The 20,571-nt window shown below is 45.6% G+C and overlaps 1 protein-coding gene across 3 annotated transcripts in view; it reads left to right on the plus strand.

The window, feature by feature from the left end:
- The window catches only part of KIF1A (kinesin family member 1A), a 3,950,406-nt gene that overhangs the window by 583,564 nt on the left and 3,346,271 nt on the right, over positions 1-20,571 (plus strand). For all 3 annotated transcript variants that reach the window (XM_069213666.1, XM_069213667.1, XM_069213668.1), the window contains exon 8: positions 6,752-6,863. In XM_069213666.1, the coding sequence (XP_069069767.1) occupies positions 6,752-6,863 (112 nt within the window). The remainder of the gene's footprint in view (positions 1-6,751; positions 6,864-20,571) is intronic.

A 20,571-nucleotide genomic window follows, 5' to 3' on the forward strand; every position in this document is an offset into this window, starting at 1 on the left:
TGCACAACCTGGAAACTGTTGCAGTTACTGGCAGGAGCGGGAGTTACAAATTTGCAGTAGTTTCCTTGGATACTTTGTTGCAAGTTGTAGAGTTCCTGGACCAGTTCTGCGGTTGATCAGATGGTAGAAGGTGAAGCAAAGGATGCAGGGGAGTCCTGCTTGGGTCTTGTAAATTGAATTTGACAAAACATCCACAAGAGAGACCCTAAATAGCCCTCAGATGGGGATTGATCACCTAACCAGGTATGGACCTACCATGAGGGGCCTCTGACATCACCTGCTGGCACTGGCCACTCAGCTACTCCCAGAGTGTCCCACCACCTTGGAATCCAAGATGGCAAACCCCAGGGATACTCTGGAAGAGCTCTAGACACCACCCTTGGGGTAGTGATGGACAGGGGAGTGGTCACTCACCTTTCCTTTGTCCAGTTTCACGCCAGAGCAGGAGCTGGGGGTCCCTGAACCGGTGTAGACAGGATTATGCAAGGAGGGCACCATCTGTGCCCTTCAAAGTACTTTCAGAGGCTCTGGGAGGAAACCCCTCCGATGCCTTTAACACCTATTTCCAAAGGGAGAGGGTGTAACACCCCTGTCCCAAAGGAAATGCTTTGTTCTGTCAGCCTGGGATTGGGCTGCCCAAGCCCCAGGAGGGCAGAAGCCTGTCTGAGGATGCAGCAGCTGCTGGGGCTGCAGTGGATACCTCAGACAGCTTGTATGGCAGTACCGGAGGCTCCATAGTGGAGCCAGCAGGGTGCATGGAATTGGCTCCCCAATACTAGAATCAGTATGGGGTATAATTCCCAGTTGTTAGACACCTTACATGGCCATATTCGCAGTTACCTTTGTGAAGCTACATATATGTATTGACCTACATGTAGTGCACACTTAGAATGGTGTCCCCCCACTCATGAAGTCTGGGAAAATGGGCCTGGACGACGTGGGGGCACCTCTGCTAGTGCCGGGGTGCCCTCTCACACAGGTACTGTGCATTAGCCTTCAGGATCTGAAGGTTAGACATATAGGTGACTTATAAGTGACCTGGTGCAGAAAAAACAGCTGTGAAATAGTGATTGCATTATTTTACACAGGCTGCCACGGCAGTCCTGAAGAAGTGCTTGTATGGGCTCTCTATGGGTGGCAAAAAAAGCTGCAGCCCATATGGACCCCTTGGAACCTCAATGCCCTGGGTACCATTCACTAGGGACCTATAAGAGGGGTCCAGTATGCCAATTTAGAGAGAATATTGAGTTACCAGTATGTAGGGAAACATTTTAAAACAGAGAGAGCATGAGCACTGGAGTTCTGATTAGCAGAACTCTAGTGACAATTTAGAAAACAGTGAAACACACTGACAAGCAGGCCACAAACCATAAGCACTGGGGTCCTGACTAGCAGGATCCTAGTGACACAGTCAAAATACACTGACAATCAGGCAGAATTTGGGGGTAAGATGCCAAGAAAGATGGTACTTTCCTACAACTGTGAGTTGGAACAAGCTGAGCTGCCTGGTATGAACTTCTTCCAGCATTTGAGCTTTTCTTCCATAGAGGCCCTTATGTGGATGGAGGTGGAGAGTTGTAGCCTTCACTAGGATAGAACTCAGAAGGTAAGTGGCTCCTTCCAAGATACAAGGCAAAGCAGAGGCTGAGCTCAATTCACGCCTTGAATAGGTGGGAGGGTATGGGAAGCTACCTCCTACAGCAACGTCTTCCTTGCCTCTCAGTTGATAGGGCTTCCCAATAGAAACCCCCTTCAGATCAACATTTAGTTCCCTTGTGGCACTTACCAAGGCTGCCATTAAGACAAAAGCTTCCCAAGCATTCTTCAAAAAGAACTGCCCCAGAAATCACACATGCCACAGCCCCAAGGAGGGGGTCCCCATATCTTGACATCTAAGATAAATGGGGGCTCATCCACCCAGGAACTAGCAACCAAAGAGTATATCCAAATAGTATTAGTGGAGTTTCATAAGTATATCACATCTCTCCAACAAGACTTCAACAGAGCCCTGTCCAACCACAATCATCCTCTACACTATAGGAGGCTGGCCTGGTTTGTAGTGGGTACCTTGGGTACTTACACTTTACACCAGGTCCACTTATCCCTTATTATTTGAAATGTAGTAGTGTTCTAGCAGCTTAGGCTGATAGAGGTAGCTATAGCACAGCAGCTTAGCCTGAACTAGGAGACATGCAAAACTCCTGCAATACCGCTTATAGTTACAGAGTGCTTATACACAAGTAAAGACAATACTCAGTGTTCCCAAAAATAAAGGCATTTACTTGGGTGACATAAATAAATCTTAGAGACAATACTCCTTCTGGAGGTAAGTATTATACACAATATACACACTAGACACCAAAATTACACAAGTAAATAGTCATAGAACAATGCAAACAATAGGAAATGCTATAGAATGCAAAGGGAGAAAATGGGTCTAGGGGCAACACAAACCATATACTAAGAAACTGGAATGCGAATCACGAATTCTCCCCTAGACAAGTGTAATGTGTGCAGAATCACTGGGAGAGTAAGAATACAGTAAAGGTAAGTAAAATACCCCACCCCGGAGCCCAGAAAAGCAGGACTAAAGTGCTGCAAGTTTCTGTAGGACACACTATACCTCGTGATTGGGATTTTGCAGCAGCCAACCAAGTCTGCAAAGAACTGCTGGATTCCTGGACCTGAAGACCTGCAAAGGAAGGGATCCAAGTCCAGAAGTCAAAAGGACCTATAAGAGGGGTCCAGTATGCCAATTTAGAGAGAATATTGAGTTACCAGTATGTAGGGATACATTTTAAAACAGAGAGAGCATGAGCACTGGAGTTCTGATTAGCAGTACTCTAGTGACAATTTAGAAAACAGTGAAACACACTGACAAGCATGCCACAAACCATAAGCACTGGGGTCCTGACTAGCAGGATCCCAGTGACACAGTCAAAATACACTGACAATCAGGCAGAATTTGGGGGTAAGATGCCAAGAAAGATGGTACTTTCCTACAACTGTGAGTTGGAACAAGCTGAGCTGCCTGGTATGAACTTCTTCCAGCATTTGAGCTTTTCTTCCATAGAGGCCCTTATGTGGATGGAGGTGGAGAGTTGTAGCCTTCACTAGGATAGAACTCAGAAGGTAAGTGGCTCCTTCCAAGATACAAGGCAAAGCAGAGGCTGAGCTCAATTCAGGCCTTGAATAGGTGGGAGGGTATGGAAAGCTACCTCCTACAGCAACGTCTTCCTTGCCTCTCAGTTGATGGGACTTCCCAATAGAAACCCACTTCAGATCAACATTTAGTTCCCTTGTGGCACTTACCAAGGCTGCCATCAAGACAAAAGCTTCCCAAGCATTCTTCAAAAAGAACTGCTCCAGAAATCACACATGCCACAGCCCCAAGGAGGGGGTCCCCATATCTTGACATCTAAGATAAATGGGGGCTCATCCAACCAGGAACTAGCAACCAAAGAGTATATCCAAATAGTATTAGTGGAGTTTCATAAGTATATCACATCTCTCCAACAAGACTTCAACAGAGCCCTGTCCAACCACAATCATCCTCTACACTATAGGAGGCTGGCCTGGTTTGTAGTGGGTACCTTGGGTACTTACACCTTACACCAGGTCCACTTATCCCTCATTATTTGAAATGTAGTAGTGTTCTAGCAGCTTAGGCTGATAGAGGTAGCTATAGCACAGCAGCTTAGGCTGAACTAGGAGACATGCAAAACTCCTGCAATACCGCTTATAGTTACAGAGTGCTTATACACAAGTAAAGACAATACTCAGTGTTCCCAAAAATAAAGGCATTTACTTGGGTGACATAAATAAATCTTAGAGACAATACTCCTTCTGGAGGTAAGTATTATACACAATATACACACTAGACACCAAAATTACACAAGTAAATAGTCATAGAACAATGCAAACAATAGGAAATGCTATAGAATGCAAAGGGAGAAAATGGGTCTAGGGGCAACACAAACCATATACTAAGAAACTGGAATGCGAATCACGAATTCTCCCCTAGACAAGTGTAATGTGTGCAGAATCGCTGGGAGAGTAAGAATACAGTAAAGGTAAGTAAATTACCTCACCCCGGAGCCCAGAAAAGCAGGACTAAAGTGCTGCAAGTTTCTGTAGGACACACTATACCTCATGATTGGGATTTTGCAGCAGCCAACCAAGTTTGCAAAGAACTGCTGGATTCCTGGACCTGAAGACCTGCAAAGGAAGGGGTCCAAGTCCAGAAGTCAAAAGATGTTCCAGGAAGGACTGGAGACCCTGCCAACCCAGAAAAGGGTGCAAAAGAAGAGTCCCTGGTTAGTTGAAGACTGCAGGAATGCACCCTAGGAAGATGCCAGAGGGTTCCTGCATGATGCAAAAGATGTCCCACGGCGTGAAAATTGTTGTAGATGAGATTTCATGTTGGAAGTCACCAACAAGCCTTGGCTACGACAAAAGTGCATTTTGCGTAAAAATGGCGCTGGATGGACCCAGGAGGGACCTGGGGGCCTCAACTCTGTGAGAGGAGGAAGAGGGGGCTCTGAGATCTTTAGTTCTTTAGAGAGCCCTCAGGATGCCAGCCAGCACCCCCAGGAGTCACAGGATCCGGGGACAAAGGAGGTGCAAAACATAGTTGATGCAGCACAACAAAAGAAGGTCCCATGCTGCCAGAGAACAACTCAGCGAGTTGAGCGTCGCAGCATGGAGTGCTGCAGTCCTGCGCCAGGCTGTGCACAAAGGAATTTTGCAAAGAGTGCACAGAGGCCTCAGGAAGTGAAGAAGCATTGGGGTCCTGACCAGCAGCATCCCAGTGAGACAGGCAAAAACACACTCACATACATACCAGCAGCAGCGAAACTTAGCCCCAGATGTACTTACTTGGGTCCACTATTTCTGAGCGAGAGAGAAAACCTTAACTGCTGCCCACCCACAAGAACCCTTTATGTTCCAAAGAGACACAGTCTCACTCTTCTGAAACATTTTGGCCCAAATACTGGCAAAACAAAAGTTCTTCTGCGAAATCATTCCTCCACTCCAAAAGGAAAATGTGCCCTATTGCTAGGGGTTTCCCTTCTGGCTCCTTTTCACAGATAAAGGCAAACGCCATGTGGTGAGAGACCTGGCGAGCTTTGTGTGTCAAGGCTTGTTGGCGGAAATCAGCTGCACAAACCAGACTGCAATCATCCATCAGGCGTGGGACGTCATCTGCACCAACCAGAAACATGCATCCATCTTCTTGGGTGCAGTACTGACTGTTGTTCTTCACTGGTGTTTCTTCTTTTGCACCTTCATCTGGGTTACCAGGGGCTCCTGTTATCCCTGGACTCTTCTGTGCTTCTTGGACTTGGTTCCCTTCTTCCACTGGTCTTCAGGTCCATGAATCCATTATTGGTGTCTTGCAGTCTCTTCTGGTTCTTGCATAACCTTCTTTCTCGTGCTGTTGTGTGTTAAAGGAAAGTTACTTTGATTTACTCCTGCTTTCCTGGGCTCTGGGATGTGTTCTATTACTTACCTTTGGTGTTTTCCAATACTCCCAGTGCCCCTCTACACTCTACACTTGCCTAGGTGGGAAACCAACTTTGGCATCCCATTTTCTTAATATATGGTTTGTGTTCCTCCTGGGCCCCTATGTAAGTATTGTGATTTTTCACTAATTACACTGTTTTTTAAAACTATTTTTATTGCTATTTCTGTATACAAGTGTATATAATTTGTGTGTTACTTAACTCCTAAGGGAGTCTCTATGGTATTTTTGGCAATTGTGTTACCAAAATAAAGTATCTTTATTTGTGTAACACTGAGTATTTTCTTTCATATGTGTGAGTATTGTGTGACTACAGTGGTATTGCATGAGCTTTACATGTCTCCTCGATAAGTCTTGGCTGCTCAGCTACAGCTACCCCCTAGAGAGCCTGGCTTCTAGACACTGCCTATATTTCACCAATAAGGGATAACTGGACCTGGTATAAGGTGTAAGTACCTTAGTTACCCACTACAAACCAGGCCAGCCTCCTAAAAATACTAAAACATTTCTGCTCAACAAATTCAAAGACATCAAAGAAACAGAAATTGCAGCATGGTTTGAGCTTTAGTTAGCGAAGAGACAGTTTCATAGCACGGGGTGTTGATTAGCCTTGGCTTTATTTCATTCTTATCCCTGTAATCTGAGAGTTGTTGGGAGCTCTGAGAGGTAAGGCAGAAGACCTAAAAATATTGTTCATTTTTAGGGAGCATGTGGGTCCGATCCAAGAATGATTACACTAAAGGGAATCATTTCAACTGCAGGAAATGAGTTGTGTTTAGTCGTCATTGCAGGCACAAACGATACTAGTAAAGCATTGTTTTGGTGGCTGTTCCCATTCCTGAGTTGTTGAGACAACTACTTCCCTTGAAAAGCATGTGCCACATTTCCACCAGATAAAAATCAATGGGAGCATATGAAACCTCGAAAAACATACTCACCCGGGAGAATTTAAGAAAGGAAAGAAACTGCAGACAGTCCCTAGATAGGGAAACTGCGCAAATGGAGCTGGTGAAGCACTAACAGTATTATATGAGTCTTAAGTAGCACTCAGAATGTTAGTAGTAGATGCCCTATGCTGTAGTATTGTAATCGGTTTGTTTCGTGGGAGCAGGGATCATAACTGCCTTCTTGCATCTTTAACGGTTTAACAATAAATCTTCTTAAATGTCCTCTTGTTCCTTGATATGAGAGTGTTCACTGATTTCTATATTGCTATTGTATTCATAGGACGGTAGCTGCCACCAACATGAACGAAACCAGCAGCCGTTCACATGCTGTGTTCAACATCATCTTCACGCAGAAACATCATGATAAAGAAACAGACGTGACAACGGAGAAGGTGAGCCTATCAAAATACAAATAAAATGAATGAAGCTCATGTTGGTTAACTTTCTAAATAGATTGTTTGTAATTTCTTGTTAAAAGATTCACTGTCATCTTTTAACGAAAATGTTCAAAATCATTCAACCACCCTTCTGCTGACTTATTTTTTATATCTTGCCTATCCTAAAGATTCTGGGTAATTCTGATCATAATTGTAGGAAGGTGGCTTTTTTCTAGCATGCTTACCCCCGTTTCTGGCCTGTTTGTCAGTATGTTTTTACTGTCTTACTGGGATCATGCTAGTCAGGACCCCCAGTCCTCATAGTTTGTGGCCTATATGTCAGTATGTGTTGCTGTGTTGTCAGTATGCTTTACTGTGTCACTGAAGTTCTGCTAACCAGAACTGCAGTGTTCATGCTTGTTCTCGGGTTACCACATTTGTCACTGTAGTCTAGTGACTCCATATTCCAATCCAGATTGGCACACTGGACCTCCCTTATAAGTCCCTAGTATATGGGACCTAGGTACCCATGGCACTGGGGTTCCAGGAGATCCTTATGGGCTGCAGCATTTCTTTCGCCACCCATAAGGAGCTCATACAAACCTTTCTTCTGGACTGCCACTGCATCCTGAGTGAAATAGTGCACACACTATTTCACACCCCTTTTCGTACTGCACCAGGTAACTTATAAGTCACATTTATGTCTAACCTTCTGTTCCTGAAGGCTAGGTGCAAAGTTTCTGTGTGTGAGGGCACCCTTGCACCAGCAAAGGTGCCCCCGAGTTGTCCAGGGCCAATTTCCTGGACTTCGTGAGTGTAAGGACACCATTATAAGTGTGCACTACATATATGTCAATACATATATGTATTTTCACAATGGTAACTCCAAATATGGCCATGTGAGGTATCCAAGATTGTGAAATTGAACCCCCAATCCAAATCTGGTATTAGAGGGCCAATTCCATGCACCCTAGGGGCTCCACCATGGACCCCCAGTACTGCCAAACCAGCTCTCTGAGGTTTCAACTGCAGCACCAGCTGCTGCCACCTCACAGACAGGTTTCTGTCCTCCTGGGGATTGAGCAGCTCAATCCCAGGAAGGCAGAACAAAGTATTTCCTTCAGGAAAGGGTTGTTACACCCTCTCCCATTGGAAATAGGTGGTAAGGGCATGGGAGGGGTAGATCACAAACGGTGCCCTCCTTGCATAATCCAGTCTACACCGGTTCAGGAACCTCCAGTCCCTGCTCTGGTGTGAAACTGAACAAAGGAAATGGGAGTGACCACGCCCCTGTCCATCACCACCCCAGGGGTGGTGCCCAGAGCTCCTCCAGAGTGTCCCTGGCATTAGCCATCAGGGTGTGGGGACCCTCTGGGAGCATCTGAGTGGCCAGTGCCAGCAGGTGACATACAAGACCCCTCCTGATAGGTGCATATCTGGGTGGGTAGCCAATCCCCCTCTCAGGGCTATTTAGGGTCTCTCCTGTGGGTGTTTTCTCAGATTTGGTTTGCAAGACTCCACCAGGACCTGCGTCTTCTGCTTCAGCTTCTGACCATCGGATCAGCTGCAGACTGCTCCAGGAACCACTGTAACTGCAACAAATTATCCAAAAAGGCTACTGTGACCCTGCAACTTCAGCTCCAGCCAGCAACTGCAACACTTTCCAGGATGTGCACGCTCTGAGGACTGCCTGTCTTCATTCCGTACTTGAAGAACTGAAGTAATCACCTGTGGAGTGATGGAGTCACTTTCCTGCTTCAGCAGGCACCTCTCTGCAACGATGACCCGTACTCTGGGACTCCTCTCCTGTCGATGAGCCTGACCTCTGGAACACAGGTGGTGGACCAAAGTGATCCTAACTCTCCAAACGTCCAGCTGTCCAAATTTGGTGGCGGTAAGAGCTTACCTCCCCAGGTCAGACAGTACCCCATGTGCATCATGTCTTTTGCAGCTCTTTGGGCTTCTGTGCACTTCTTTCAAAAGTTCTTTGTGCACAGTGTAGCCCTGGTCCCCAGCACTCTATCCTGCGGCACTCAGCCCCCTGAGTTGTTCTCCGGAGGCGTGGGATCCCTTTGTGTAGTGCTGCAATGACCGCACTTTGCAACTCCTTTCTTCCCATGTTCTGGGACTTCCTGGGTGGTCCCTGGTCTTCTGAGAACTCTCTGAAGTGCTGAGAGCCCCCTCTGTTTCCTCAATCTGAGTTGAGACCCGCAGGTCCCTCCGCATACTTGCATGAACCAAGGCTTGTTGGCAGAATCCAGTGATAAAAACAGCCTGCATCCAACGACTCGACGTGGGACATCTCTTACACCAAGCAGGGACCCACACCTGTCTTCTTTGGTGCATTTCTGTAATTTTCTTCTAACTGGAGAATCCACTTTTGCACCTTCATCCAGGTTGGCAGGGGCTTCTGTTCTTCCTGGACTCTTTATCGACTTCTGGACTTGGTCTCCTATCTCCACAGGTCTTCAGGTCCAGGAATCCATCATTGGTTTCTTGCAGTCTTGCTTGGTCTTTGCAAAATCCTTTATCACAGCTTCTAGTGTGTTCGAAGGAAACGTGCTGTACTTTACTCCTGTTTTCCTGGGCTCTGGGGTGGGGTATTTTACTTATGTTTGGTGTTTTCTTATGCTCCCAGCACCACTCTACACACTACACTTGCCTAGGTGGGGAAACCGACATTCGCATTCCACTATTTTAGTATATGGTTTGTGTTGTCTCTGGGCCTATTGGAATCTATTGTTTTTCACCATTTGTACTATTTTCTGACTGTGTACGTACATGATTTTGGTTACTAGTGTATATATAGTGTATAATACTTACCACCAGTAGGAGTATTTCCTCTAAGATATTTTTGGCCTTGTCCCACTAAAATAAAGTACCTTTATTTTTTGTAAAACTGAGTCTTTCTCTTTCTTGTGTATAAGTACTGTGTGACTATAGTGGTATTGCAATAACTTTGCATGTCTCCTAGTTCATCCTTGGCTGCTCTGCTACAGCTACCTCTAGACAGCCTAAGCTGCTAGACACTGCCTACATTTCAATAAGGTGGATCACTGGACCTGGTATAAGGTGTGATTACCTCTGGTACTCATTACAAGCCAGGCCAGCGTCTCACAATAATCATGCCCGTCGAAATGCAAAGTCCTACCCTTATTGAGTTGCACAGTTATTCAACCCCTTTGGTTGGAAATTACCCTAGTCTTTTTGCATATCCTACCCTGCTTTTTACAATGTTCACACAGACTACAGTTGACCTGTGTTAGTTATAATTTTCCTGTTATGTTTAATAGGAATCATTATGCCCTTTTTATAGTCTCCTTTAGACAACTATGTGTCTGTCCCTCTGAGCTGCAATGTTTTCAAACGTCCCTTTGGCCCGATTTATCACTTGTTCCTCAGATGTTAAGCAAAATCATTTTCCCAGTGTCCACTCCGGATTTTTTTTGCGCTGTCTTTTGTTCCATTTCTGTACAATGCTTGCTAAGCTGAAATTGTTAAAAACAAAATTGAATTTAATTAAATTTTCCTTCCTGAAACTCCTTGTTTAAAGACTATATAATTTGGTCGGTGTGAGCCAGTGGTGGCCTGTTAAGGGAACAGAAAATCATGTTGACTATAAGTAGAATCTGATTGTAAATATACTTCCAGATTGCTGCTTATTCCGTCATATTTTCAGTTCTGCCCAGAGACAGCTTTAGCTGTTTGCTGCTGCTTTTAAATTAATAGGTTATGAGTTATCCTTCCTCAGCCATTGCTCCCAGTCGTGTCATTCACGTTTTATATCCGAATTTATAGAGCGGCAGTGTGTCAGACCCCTACAGCCAATTGCTTTTGTATTAGTGTTATCAAATTTTGGATCAGCACACATAGAGCCATACATTGTTTTCAGTGAGTCTTCTTGAGTGACGGTGTTTTCCTTTTTAGGTCGAGCGTAACGTTCGACGTGTTGTATACTTTTTAAGTCTACTTATACTTTGGGTTCCAGTGATTTTATTTGTTGGTTCCACTATCAATCAAAAATCTGTGTTTCCCAGTGGTCAGTTCTGCCTCTTTGTTCTGCCTCTTTGTTCTGCCTTTTTCTCTTTGGGAGCACCACAAACTACTGTATAATTATGCTATGTCCTGTTTATCTCTTCTGAAGGGCACTTTTTCTTTCAATATTGGTGTGTTTGTCTTACACTGTGGGCGTATAATCCGCCCCTCCTCCCCACCATCTCCCTCTGTGAACATAAACCAACAGCAGTGGGGGGCTTTTCCAGGGCCAGCTCGCTCTCTTCCTCTTGTTATTTTAAGTCTGTGTGGCAAGAAAAGTCCAGTCAGTAATTTACAATGCTAAGAGCTCTAACTCGAGCAAACACAAGACTATTGCATTCCAAATGATTGTTTTCTTTGGCCTTACCGCTTCGTGCTGTGTGACCATATGTTGTTTCTTTTGCCTCAACTTCACGTTTAGGATTGTTATGTTTATTCGTGGCCTCACCCTGGGAGCCTACGCACCATTGTTAATGCTTTTGTGTCGCTACATGACAGGCACTTGATTCAATTTTATTGCGCTTCCTTTGTTGACTTCCACACACCCACACTACCTATCTGCCTTTTGATTGCCATTGTTTATTTAATTGTTATGAGTTTATTTTTAGATCAGCATTTTTTTTTTTTATAGAGACGATGCCACACTCAAACCCGGTTCCCCGGTCTTAAAGTCGGCAGCTCTGTAGGTTACGCCACATCGCTGTTGTTACGAGTATTCTTGCGCTGCATCACCCTGCCATCCCCTTTGAAATTGCACAAAGGCAACATGCTGTGCTGTCCATAACTCCGAAGCAAGCAGCCCCTGTGCCTGCACCTTTGCCAACCCCTCTCCCTCCCTCTTTGTGGTATGGGCTTGAATTCTGGGACAGTCCTTTGTGTCTCTGGCTCCTGTAATGTGACCTCTCGCCACACAGCCAGCTAGCAGCCCTCCCCAGGGGCCTCAAGATTTGCTTGTAGTGGGGGATCTCGAACACGCATTTCCCACCTTCTCCAGGCGTTTGTTTTTCATGTGCCTAAAGCAAGTGCTGGATGGGTTCTTGAAGAATGCATTTGCGAACACGATATGCTCGTCGTATCATCAAACCAATTAGAGCAAAATATATTTTCTCTCCCTTTTTGTTTCTATTTTAGGGACATGTATTTCCAAGTTTCAGTGAATAGACTGTGGTGCACCTGTCACCACTTATCCTTTTTATGTGCACACACCGAAGGTTGCACGGTTCTTTGGGGAGTTTGCTGCTGTTATGGACTCTGGTAATAAATCCCCACTGTCCTGATGACATTAGCCAAGTGATTGTAAGACACCATATGACCTCTCAACCGTAGATCTTTATTAGTGCAACAGAGGTGCTGCTGTAATCTAAACACTCCCAAGGAATACCACCTTCTCCAGTTACATTGAGCGGTCTTGTTTGATATTTCTTAATCTCAGTCCTTTTTCATACTTGATCTGTTAACTTCATCTAATGACTAATTACATATCAGAGAACATCAGCAGCCTCATTCATCATCATAGAATGTAATAATCAACAGAAATTGATGCTGCGTTTGGGCCCATAGTATGTTTTCTCAGCATTTTATTGTTGTCTCTGCTCTACTTGCGCCTTGCCTCAGCTGGTTTCTGATGAGACGTGCCAGGCAGCAGAGGTTTCTGGGAACCCTTAACTTGTCGGTGACCTGCACTTCAAGACGCTTTGTTTACTTTCTTTTATTATAAATAAAGCTTGTTACCTTTTCACGAGCAATGCAGAGACGGAAGGAGTGAGAAACAAACATGGAAATAATAATAAACTGTCCACTGCACTTCACAATATACTGACCGTTTCATTTTCAGTGTTATGGCCATCAAGACCTTGAGTATCTGCTCTCGTGCAGAATTAATATCAGGGCACTTACTAAGGAAATGACAGATTGTTTTTAATTCCATGTCTATCTTGTTCAAGCAACATTTCCTGTTTTTGCTTTGAATATCCACTGAGGAATGTCACCAATGCCGTTCTCATTTGTCTGTGCATCTCTGGAAGCACTGATTGTACCACATTTTAGGTTGCGCTCTGTTGAACGTCCACCCAGGCCATATGGTGGAGCATGCAGCATTAACCTGACGGGGATAACGGATAATGGAATCTGGATTGATATTGCCTCCAGCTTCCGATAACTCCTTCTAGCAGTCACATATATGGTTACACTGCATTACATTCTGTTTTCACGTGGTTATGCTCTCTAGGGGCTGCCTGTATGGTTACATGACCATGTTCCGTACAAATGTTATTTTTAAAACAGTGCCCTCTAGGGGCTGTTCTGAGCATTACAGTCAAAATATAAAAACAATATCATAAATGATGGCAATATTTTAATTTTTGCTGCAGATAAAGGAAGAAGGTCAATGGATGTGATTTAGTTATATGCAAGGCCACTGGAATTATGTAGCAGAGGAACAAATTATGTGGCAAGGTTGACCAATTTATGTGGCAAGAAAAGTCCAGTTATGCATTTACAACGCCAGCAGCTCTAACTCGAGCAAATGCGAGACCTATTGCATTGCAAATGCTTGTTATATCTGAGACCATAACAGTAAGATGCCAGCTGGTGAATTTCACTGAATTCTGGGGGGAATTCTCTTATGAAAGACTACCATCTTGCCACTCATTTGAGATGTTGAGCATTTTAGATGACATGTTCACCTCAAAATCCAGTGGGGTTCGGTGTATGTGCCGTTTCAGTTTTTTATAGCCCCAGCATGCATGTTGTGGCCTCGGTGGTGATAGAGTGCATAGCTTTACTAAAGAGGCTGACTGTGATATACAAGTTAGTCCAGCAATAAACAATCCTGTCCAGCTGACCCTGGCACCTCTACTGCCAGAGATGCATGAAGTCTTTGGGCCGACAGCACAATCTGAAAACTACACCAACTATTACATTGTGTGTGAAAAAGACTCCTTCAATGAGGAAGGTGTGCATTACATCAATCAACATTTGGCACATAGCTGTACATGTTAAGTGAATGCTTCACTATACATCAGTGTAACCTTCACCCTCATTTACCCCCGCAACTAAATGACCAAGCAACAACATACCCAGCTCAACTGCACGTCACCTCAACAACCCCTCTAATTAAATGTAATCTTTCCCAACCCACTGTCCACCCAACTCCAAACTGATTTGCTTACCTCAAAATGCAATGAACCTCACTTTGACAGTAAAATATCCTGTGAACCCTCCCAAACGTGCACCAGCCCATCAGCGACAATCAAGCAATGACCCAACACAATACCCCAATATTTTGCACATATTGGTGTGGCATAGTTCCCACCCAAAGTGCTTTCCCATCTTCTAAATCAAGGGAAGGGTGGGGGCGGAGCCCATCATATACATCTTGCCTCGAGCTACAGATACTGTCACCTTTTTACTCAAGGGGCCCTTCCACCACTGCCCTCCGACCTTAACCCCCTGACGTGTTCAATTAATGCTCAAACAGTCTACTGGACTCTGCCACCTACCTAAACAGCCCAAGAGAACACCTCCATGGTTGGCTGCCCCTCAAACCACCATAGTCCATGAACTAATCTGTGATAATAAACATCACTCAAAAACTGTGAGTGTACCAAAAGGGTTACCCTTGAGACATGCCATTACGCTTGCACTCCTAGCAATAAAAGCGTAGCACACAGAAGACAGCCAGGTGTTTTCTTTAGGGGAGTAATCCTGCATACGCTAGAGAGCTGTTTGTTTAACAGGGCCAGGCTGGAAAATCACACTGGATTCCAAAACTAATGCCATCCACAAAGACGGCCGCTACATCCTGGTGTTGACAAAGCAAAGACCATAGATGAGCTGAGTTGCCCTAGAATCCAGTGGGTCTTGCAAGGCAGGCTATTTAATTTTTTGCAGTTCCATCACTTAAGTGGTGGCCTTAAAAGGGCTGCAGTGCACTGAAGTGAGTGGTTCGAGCTTTGACCTGGAGACATACAAAATAATTTGGTTGTAAGCTTCATATCCAGGCTTCATATTATTGTCTGGGCTGGGAGATGTGTATCAGGCCAAAGTCCAGAATCAAGTTGGTATATGGTAGTAAACATCACCCATATAGTGGAGTGCCACAAGGCAGTTGTTGGAAAGTGGATTATTGATAAGGGCAAGTACCTTCATTTAGCAATAGGTCACCAACCCCCACTAGGTCCGGTCAGGACTCAATAAATTAATCCCAGCTCAACCCTTGGTAGCTTGGCAATGAGCAGTTAGGCTTAATTTAGGAGTCAGGTGTGTAAAGCATTTAAAAATCACAAAACAGTAACTAAGTAACACAAAAACACAATAAAAATCCAACTCCAATTTATAGAAATAAATCATATTATTATCTTTAAAATAACACTAAAACAACAAAAATTCCAATAAAGGGAACCGGAGATATGAATTTTTAATGATTAAATGTTTTTAGAGCATAGAAACTAAAAGCGCCAATCTGGACATTTGGTCGCATTCGTCCAGGGCAAGGTCAAAATTTGATGCCAACCGCGATGGAGCCCTGCTCGGCTACAGTGCGCAAGAGGCCTCAAAGTTTTACCTTCGGACTTAGGGCCTGATTACAACCTTGGCAATTAGGTTACTCAGTCACAAACGTGACGGATATCCCGTCCACCATTTTACAAGTTCCTTTACATCCTAAGGAACTTGTAAAACGGCAGGCAGGATTTCTGTCACCTTTGTGATAGAGTATCCCATCCACTAAGGTTGTAATCAGGCCCTTAGTCTTTTTCTTGATGATTTTCTTCAACAGGACAAAGTCACAAGTCAAATCTGACCTCCCTGGAGCCCCTTTCGGATATGTGTCGCAGGAGGCCTCGGTCAAGGATGCTATGTTTGGATTTCGAGGATTTTTTGTGATGGAAATTTCCATTCGAAATTGAAGCCGAACTCCCTGGAGCCCTCTTCGGATATGCTGCGTGGGAATCCTTGGTCAACTTTTTACATTTGGACTTAGAAACATTTTGGGAGCTTTTTCTCTCTGACGTCGGATGACCTTCCACAGCAAGCCGATTTTGAGTCGATGTTATTGGATTGCCTTTCCACGGAAAAACCTTGAAATGCCATCTGTATTGGCATGGGCAGTCCCAGGTCTGTGCTCCACTGTAAAGTCCATCCCCTGTAGGGAAACGGACCCCTTTAACAGTTTTGGGCCCTCCCCCTTATCTGCATGAGCCATCTGAGAGGTCTGTGGTTGGTTTGAACATGGAAGTGAGTGCCAAACAGGTATGGCCTCAGCTTCTCCAGGGACCAGACCTCAGCAAAGGCCTCTCCCTAAATGGCACTCCATCTTTGCTCTCTGGGGGGGGGTAGTCCCCAGCTGATGAAGGCAACTGGCTGATCTTGGCCCTCTCCATTGACTTGTGCTAACACTGCCCCAATCTCTGTCTCTGAAGCATCTGGTTGCACTATAAACTCCTTGTAGTAGTCAGGGGCCAGTAGTACTGGTGCTGAATACGTAGCCTTCTTCAGAGTGTCAAAAGCTTTCGGACACTCTGGTGCCAAATTTCCTTTTTGGGCTGCTTCTTTGAGGTGAGTTTTGTCAGAGGTGCCACAAAGGTCCCATAATTCCGAATAAACCTCCTGTAATAACCAGTCAGGCAAGGAAAGGCCCTGACCTGAGTCTGAGTTTTAGGAGCCTCCCAAAACACGATGGTCTGGATTTTGGTCTGGAGAGGCTGTACATGGACCCCACCTACAAGATGGTCTAAGTACACCACTGAACTCTGCCCTATCTGGCATTTGCTTGCCTTGATAGTCAGGCCTGTCTGGAGCAGGGCCTGAAGCACTTCCTTCAGGTGGACCAGGTGATCCTCCCAGGTGGAACTGAATACAGCTATATCCTCCAGATAAACTGGACTGAAAGACTCCAACCCAGACAAGACTCTGTTCAATGTTTAACAACTTGTGGAAGGTGGCAGGGCATTTTTCAAACCAAAGTGCATCACCTTAATTTGAAAGTGGCCCTCTGGGTGGAAAATGCTAACCTCTCCTTAGCTCCTGGACTTAAGGCAGTCTGCCAGTATCCTGAGATCAAATCAAATGTGCTCAGGAACTTAGCAACCCCCAACCTATCAATGAGCTCATTAGTTATAGGTATTGGGTGAACATCAGTCTTAGTTACCTGCATTTAAATCTCTGTAGTCTACACAGATTCTTAGCTCTTTCTTCCCACCTTGAGGATTAGGTTTGAGTACCAGCATCAATGGACTGGCCCATGGACTATGAGAGGGCTCAATTAGCTTCAACTCCAACATCTCAGCTTTGATGTTGGCTCAGACTTGGTCTGACAACCTGTACAACTTATTTTTGTCAGGTAAGCTGTCACCAGTGTCAATATCCTGGACACACACACCAATTGGCCAGTCCAGGGGTCAGGGAGAAAAGCCTGGCAAACTTCTCCAACACTTGTCTTCAGTCTTTCTGCTGATATGCTGTCAAACTCATGAGTGAGTACTACTCCCCCCCACTGACCCATCTTGGGCATTGGTGCAGAGGAGGTCTGGCAGAAGTTCACTCTCCTCCTCCTTTCTCTCATCTGTGACCATCAGCATGGTAATGTCTGCCCTGTCTTGGTAGTGTTTCAGTCTGTTTAAATGCAGGATCCTATGCAGACTCTTGGGGGTGCCAAGGTCCACCAGGTAGGTAATCTCATCCTTTTTCTCCAGAATGAGGTAGGACCCAGTCCACTTGGCCTGGAGGGCCCTAGGAGCTAAAGGTTCCAAAACCCACACCAAATGACCTGGGTGATGCTCAGTCATGGTAGCCTCCTGGTCATGCCAGGGCTTCATGAGCTCTTGTCTGGCCTCCACGTTGCTGCTTGTCTTCTTCATGTACTCAGACATACGTGACCGCAGGCCTAGCACTCTCTTTGAGAGGCTTCTCCCATGACTCTTTCACCCAACACAATGGGCCTCTTACAGGGTGGCCAAACAGTAACTCAAAGGTGCTGAATCCATTTCCTTTTTGGGTACCTCGCTGTATGTAAACAGCAGGCATGAGAGGAGGACATCCCATCTCCTCCTCAGTTTGTCAGACAAACCCATGATCATGCTCTTCAGGGTCCTGTTACATCTCTCCACTAGACCATTGGTCTGGGGATGATATGGGGTGGTGAACTTGTAAGTAACACCACATTCATCCCACATCACCTTCAGATAGGCAGACATGAAGTCTGTGCCCCTATCTGAGACCACCTCCTTGGGAAAACCTACTATGATGAACACATAAAGCAGGGCCCTAGCCACTGTGGAGCAGTGACTGTCCTGAGGGGTGTTGCCTCTGGATATCTGGTGGCATGGCCCATTACCACCCATATGTATCTGTTACCTGAGGCAGTTAGTGAGTCTAAGGGACTACCAATTTCAATCCTTACGCTCTCAAAGGGAGTCCCAACCACTGGCAGTGGTATTAAACGCGCCTTCAACTCGCCCCCTGCCTTGCCATTGGCCTGACAGTTGACACAGGAGCTGCAAAGCTCCTCACTTTCTCTGACATATGGGGCTAATAGGAATGATTGACCAGCATGTTCCAGGTCTTAGTCTGCTCCTAATGTCCTGCTAAGAGAATATCATGGCTTAAAATGATGAGGAAATCCCTGTACTTCTTGGGGGGAGGGGCACCACTCTTCTGGTTGCCCCTGGTTTGGGTCCCCTTGCCTAATTATAGACAACACCATCCCCTCAATAAAATTTGTGGGACCCACTGACATCCCCTTGTTCTTGCCTGGAGGCAATCTGCCTCAGGCACTCAAGAGTGGGGCATTCTCTTTGCCCCTGGCACAACTCTTCTATTGTGGACTCACCTGCCCCTTGCAATTCTGCCAAGTCAGGCAGAGCTTGCATGGGAGGGGTCTTCCACTCAGAGGACAGATCCTCCTCCTCAGGATTGGATTCTTCCTGCACCTCTTTGCTTTATGGGGCTGGCCAGCCGGACCCTGGGCCCTTTCTCTTGTTCTTGGAGGCTTGGCCTATTGTTCCAAGGTCCAAGTGCCCAGCACTTTCCTGTTGTGCTGCCTTTGACCTGGTCACAGCATACACCCATTCAGGGAGGTCTAACATCTGTGTATAGACCCTTATTTTCAGCTCTGACCATTCAGATGGTTCCAGATCATTTCCCAGCAGCCACTCTACTGGGAGGGCAGGAGCTACAACTAACTTTTTAGGGCCAATCACACCTCCACATTCTAAGCTCACCATTACCATGTGATGGAGCTTGGTTCTACTGTCTGCTGAAGCCACCTGGTGGAATACACCAGGTAAGACCTGCTCTGGAGAAACCAGTTTTTTCTGTAACTATGGTCACACTGGCTCCTGTATCTCTCAGAGCCTCCACCTCAGTCCCATTGATTGTAGGCCTCTGCCCATACCTCTCCATGCTCGGAGGTGAGGTGGCTATGGCTGCAATGTCCGACCCACCCATGGACACTAAGATGACCTCTGTAGACCTTGATCCTGGCGCTAAAGTGACGCATTCCTGGAGATGCATCATTAAACTGACACAGCTCCAGCAGAGTCCCATTGGAAAATACCCTGTGTCAATTTTATGCCTGGTCCGAGCGAGTGGTAAAATTTGATGCAGTGAAGTCATAGTGACACAGCGAAAAGTTGTACATTTTACTGTGTCAGTTCTATGTGGCTTTTTCTGTGGGAACGCCTACATTGCATACATTATACCTGGCGCAGGTTTAATGTGGTGCAGGGCTTTACAAACTGACGCATTGGGCCCAATGCGTCAGTCTGTAAATATGGAGCAATGTAGTTCACTAATAGCGCCGCTGCTGCATCAGAAAAAAAATGAAGCTGCGTTGGAAAAAGGGGCTTGTAAAGGAGGCCCTAAATTTTGAAATAAAACAAAAACAAGCATTCACAAGCAAACTTTGGGCCTCATTTACAAGCTCCTTACGGTGCTGCTGCATCACTTTTTTTTGCGTAGCAGCGGCACTAGTAGTGCACTACACTGCTCCATCATTCTACGACTTCACTGAGCAAAATTTTTATCACCTTCTTAGACCAGGTATAAAATTGATGAAGGGCTTTTTCCAATACGACTCTTCTTACACTGCTGGAGTTGCATCCATTTAATGACGCAGCTCCAGCAATGTGTCACTTTAATGCCAACAGATGCATCAGAATTTCTGATTCATCTGTGAAAACATGTGCATGGAGCTCTGTATTGTAACTACAGCACATCCATGGCATTGTTAGGGGATGTGAGGCAGGCACAAGAAATCTGACGCTTCGATGACGATGCATCAGTGTAGGAAAGTACCCTCTTTCTTGGCATGGTTACCCCCTTTTCTGGCTCATGTCAGTGTGTTTGACTGTGTTCACTGGGATCCTACTAACCAAGGCCCCAGTGATTATGCTCTCTCTCCCAAAACTCTGTATTTCATCCCACATTTGGCACACTGGTGCCCCTACATAAGTCCCTAGTTTATGGTACCCAGGGCATTGGGGTACCAGGGTATCCTATGGGCTGCTGCATTTATTATGCCACCCATAGGGAGCCCATGCAAAGTGTTCTGCAGGCCTGCCATTGCAGCCCGTATGAAAGGGTACATATACCCTTTCACTGCCAATTCACTGCACCAGGTCACTATAAGTCACCCCTATGGCAGGCCCTCCTAGCCTAGGGGGCAGGGTGCAAGTGCCTGTCTGTGAGG

This window comes from Pleurodeles waltl, chromosome 11, assembly GCF_031143425.1.
Source record: "Pleurodeles waltl isolate 20211129_DDA chromosome 11, aPleWal1.hap1.20221129, whole genome shotgun sequence".
Lineage (NCBI taxonomy): Eukaryota > Metazoa > Chordata > Amphibia > Caudata > Salamandridae > Pleurodeles > Pleurodeles waltl.